At 54.1% G+C, this 4,199-nt stretch overlaps 1 protein-coding gene across 1 annotated transcript in view; it reads left to right on the top strand.

Annotated features, from left to right (window-relative positions):
- GPR144 (G protein-coupled receptor 144) overlaps positions 1–2,636 on the top strand; it is a gene marked incomplete at its 3' end in the record, with an annotated part of 21,524 nt that extends 18,888 nt beyond the window's left edge. The window contains exons 20-23 of the mRNA XM_010132530.1: positions 1,285–1,326; positions 1,539–1,592; positions 1,926–2,070; positions 2,578–2,636. Coding sequence (XP_010130832.1) covers positions 1,285–1,326; positions 1,539–1,592; positions 1,926–2,070; positions 2,578–2,636 — 300 coding nt within the window. The remainder of the gene's footprint in view (positions 1–1,284; positions 1,327–1,538; positions 1,593–1,925; positions 2,071–2,577) is intronic.
- Positions 2,637–4,199: the final 1,563 nt, after the last annotated feature.

The following is a 4,199-nucleotide window of genomic DNA, read 5'->3' as shown; positions in this document are numbered from 1 at the left end:
CAGGCAGGAGCACAGGCAGGAGCGGGTTCCTCCACAGTCACAGCTCCACTTCCGCCCACTGCTACAGCTGGGTCTCCTCTCCTTCCTCGCTCTCCTCCCAGCCAGCCTCACCGCTCCCCCCTCCCCACGCTCATCCAGAATGATTATTTCAAGGAAGACCTGCCTTGGCAGCCCGACCAGAAATGTGGTCTGGGGGAGTGACCAGCATTGCTGGCTGAAGGACAGGTCGTGGCACGGCGCCAGGGTACTGCTACCATTACGCCTGCCAAGAGCTCGCAGATGAAGAGCAAGGCTCATTGAAGACAAGATGGATTACTTTTCTTGCTGCAGCTGATTTATCTAGCTGCGATAACAAACACCCCACAGATCTAACATAAATCTGGTGGGCCAGATAGGGCTGCCTTAAGGCCAAAATCGTGGGTCTGGAGCTGTAATTAGCCCCGGGCTGTGGCCTCCAGGCAATGCTCGCTCCAGCCCTGCCCCGGGCGCTTTCCCTCAGCACATCCAGCACCAGCCCTGGGCACAAAGCTGTGGCCGAGCGTTTGGTCGAGGCAGAGCATGTCACTGCTCGCTGGTCCTGGGCATGTGCATACGAGGTGACGGTTTGGCGAGTAGGCAGTGGGTGGCAGCGACTGTGCTGCTGGAACCCCGTCAGGAGGGTTGTGCAGATTGGGGCTGAGCAAAGCCTGTGGGTCTGTACCCGACTGAATTGGGGTCCAAGGGTCCTGTTAACGCTCTGGTCTGTCACTGCATGGGGTAGAGGGACTGTCCCCTGCATCACGCTGCACTTGGTCTGTGGGAGACTGGTGAAAGCCACTTCCCCCAGGGTGGATGCTCAGTGGGAAGGGAGGTCTGCTTCCCAGATTTCAGTTCCCCTAGCAATTAATTCCTGGTGGTTTCTGCTTCTGAGATCTGAAGGAGGTGTTTCCTGGGGGATTTTGTATGCACAAGTGAATGGGAGTGTGGGAGAGCTTCGTGGTCAGGAAGCTGAGGGCCCAGTGAGGGATGCCTGCTCCCCCCAAATGATAGGAGGGGAGAGGAGGAAGAAGAGGAACCGGGGCAGGAGCCATCTCTCCTTTGGACTCTCTGTGAAGAGCCAGGTCTCAAGCGTTATTTTAAGGAAGGTCCTTCCTGCCCAGCTGTCCCTCACTGTGCCGTGCCCACAATCTGTGCCCCTTAGCCCGGTCCTCGCTCATTCTAGTGCTCATTAAATTCCTTCCTCCCAGCGAAGCAGCACAAACCAGCCGTGTGTCTCTAACCCTCCCTGTGCTCTCTCCTTTTCAGGGCCTGTACATCTTCCTGGTCTACGCAGTCTATAACAGCGAGGTAAGAGACAGCCCTGCCTGGGGCTCAGCACTCATCACAGCGACTGTTCTTCAGCAGTCAAGGGGGTAGCTGGGGTTGCAGTAGGTCAACAGGCAGCATAGCCCTGACTGTGCTTCTGGAACAGTGGTCGCTTTTTCTCCATGACTTGCTGGAGAATCTTGTGGTGGGCTAGAGCTGCTGTGGCCCTCTCTAATGTCCTTGTTCTGCTCCAGGTGAGGAATGCCATCCAGAGGATGAAGGACAAGAAGAAAGCACTCTCCTTCACAGTAAGTTGCCAGGGAGCCCTGCTGCCCACTTCGTTCATCATGCACCCACCAGAGGAGGGCCCTAGATGTATGTTTGGACTCCTTTGGGGAGATGATGTTGGAAAGAAGTCTCATGTTTTCTTATTGTTTGTCTCCCTTTCTTTCAGTCCTGTTGGACAATGCAGACCCAGAGATAAGCTACCCGGATTAGGCAGCTGCTGTACCGGGGTGGGGTGGGACTCAAGGTCCCAGGGACCGCAGTGCAGATGAAATCAATCCTTAGAGCAGGACCTGGATCTAACAAAGTCTCACGTTGCAATTTTCACTGTCCTGATCTCTTCCATGTCATTACAGAACTGCTCCCATCCCATCAACTACTTATCCAGCCCAAGAAACACAATCTCCTGGGAGACAGGGAAACTGAGTCCTTCCACAGCTGAGAGCACCTTGTCGAGCCCTGTGCAGAAAGACCCTCCAGTGAAGAACATCACCACCAAAGGTAAAGAGGGTTGTCATTGCTAAAATGTTATTCTCAAGGTTTGAATTCCAGTGCTTGGTCACTTGGGACTGTGGTTACTCCCTCGCACACTGTGCCTGTGTGAGCACCTGGGGTCTGGTGCTGCAAATGTGGCACAGGATGACGGATTCCCAGGGAGGCAGGAACTGTGTCCACGCGGATCTCGGAGGGGCCAGGTTGTGCCCTCAGGCTGGCTGGGTGCGGGCAGAGGGGTCTCATCACCGTGTTAAGCAGCATTGCATTCTCCCGTGTCTTACCTGAATCGCCTGGAGAAGGGGAGGCAAAGGAGGCAGTAGGAAAAAGAGTTTTTAGCTTCTGGGCAAAAAGGTGCTACATGCTCCAACCAGTCTGCAGGTGCAATTAGGCAGGTAACCCGTTTGGTCCCTTTGCTTCAGGGGAGATTCTTAGGGGACGCAAAGCACCCAGTTCTTTGTGAATGAATATTTCTACTCTTTAGTCTCCAAACTCACTGTGCTGTTCCACCCCTAGGAAATTTTGGAGCCAGAATTCCCATGGGGATTTCATCAATTATGTCACCCGAGAGACCGGTATGTAATGTGTTCTGGTTTGGTTCCACCTTCAGCCTTCACAGAGCACAGTAGTTACACAGGACTGGGGTCTGACGGCTCCAGTGAGGGGCTCCTGGTAGTGTTACCAGCTCTGGCATGAATTCAGGGCTTTCGAGCAAGTCCCAGGAGTGCCTGACTCATCCACCCTGTGCACAGGCTGAGGGTGACGTCAATCCCCGCTGTCCCAAGGCGTTACAGACGTTGCTGAGTGCTGATGAGGGACCAGGCAGTATGTTAGCACAGTGTCCATGCTCTCCTCCTGAGGGCCAGCCCAGACACACTCCGCCTGGCAAAACCAAGGAGCTTTTGATACGCACCCTGAAGACTCTGGTTTATTAAACACATACTCACTATTAGCAGCGTACTGATTTAGGTCATTTAAATCATTTGAGATGTGTGTTTTCATGCCCATAGTGGCCACTCCTGGTAGTCAAGCTGGATACAACTGTTTGCTGTCTTGTGTAGGAGCGTAGGATGGAGAACAGGGTGGGCTGGAGGGCAGGAGCCCCTGGCCAGTGACCTTGGCTCTGCTGCAAGGGCAGGGTCTGGCTCAGGAGGCAGTTGCCTGAGCTGGAGGTGGCCTGGACAGCGACAGGCAGCAGAGGACAACAGGGGGGAGCGTTGTTCTGGGGGCAGGCGAGGAGGAGGCCCCAGAACAGTTTTGAAGGCGGGAGCTCGCCCCTGAGCCGATGGGGAACCGGCCGCACTGCTGTGCTGGCTGGGGGCTTGTAGCAGGGCCATACGGGAACAGAAGGAGCCGGTGAACTGGAGCCGGGAAAGCACCAAGCAGAGGGTGGTATGGAGCGAGGCAGGAGACTTCTGCTGGGACAGAAATTAAAATCAGGCAGCAGGGGTTTGCTGTCCCTGCGGTGGGCAAGCTGCATCTGTACAGGGAGGGCTGGCTGGGTCGTGCTGCCTGCAGGAGGGGGATGTAGAGCTCAGTGAGGCATGGCCTAAAGCAGGGAACAATTTAAATTTGACTACTCTGATAGCACTTCCATCTCCCACTATTGAAATGATCATCAGTTCTTGTGCACTTGACATACAAGTGCTGTAATTTCCTCAGAATAAAATCCAGCACTACTTTCATGAGTCTCTCACTGAAGGATCTCTCTCTCCCTCTCTAATATTTATCCTTTGAAAACCTGTGTCACATAGACAGCTCTTATTTATCCAATAGATAATACTTCTTTAGCTGGCATATCGTTTTGAAGCCACTCAGTAAAATCCATATTTTCATCTTCCATGATTTATACTGTGGTTAATGCTGTTCCTCCTCCCGTGCTGAACACCGATGGCGGCTCATCGGCAGGGGATGCTTTTCTCAGCCAGCCAGGTTCTGCTGTGTAAACCGGGACCAGGGCTAAGCTCCTGGCACCAGATGCAAGATGTGGGCAGGGGGATTAGCCCAGGGGCCCGAGGTTCCTAAGACAGGGAGCTTTAGGAGGCAGCAGATCTCCTAAATGCCAAGGCCATGGCATTTCCCAGCAGACAGAGACAGAAAGCGCTTTCCTCTGTGTGAGGGTCACCGAGGACTTTGCT

This window comes from Buceros rhinoceros, unplaced genomic scaffold (genome assembly GCF_000710305.1).
Source record: "Buceros rhinoceros silvestris isolate BGI_N320 unplaced genomic scaffold, ASM71030v1 scaffold17073, whole genome shotgun sequence".
NCBI classification, from domain to species: Eukaryota; Metazoa; Chordata; class Aves; order Bucerotiformes; family Bucerotidae; genus Buceros; species Buceros rhinoceros.
This window is presented reverse-complemented; position numbering and strand designations above follow the sequence as displayed.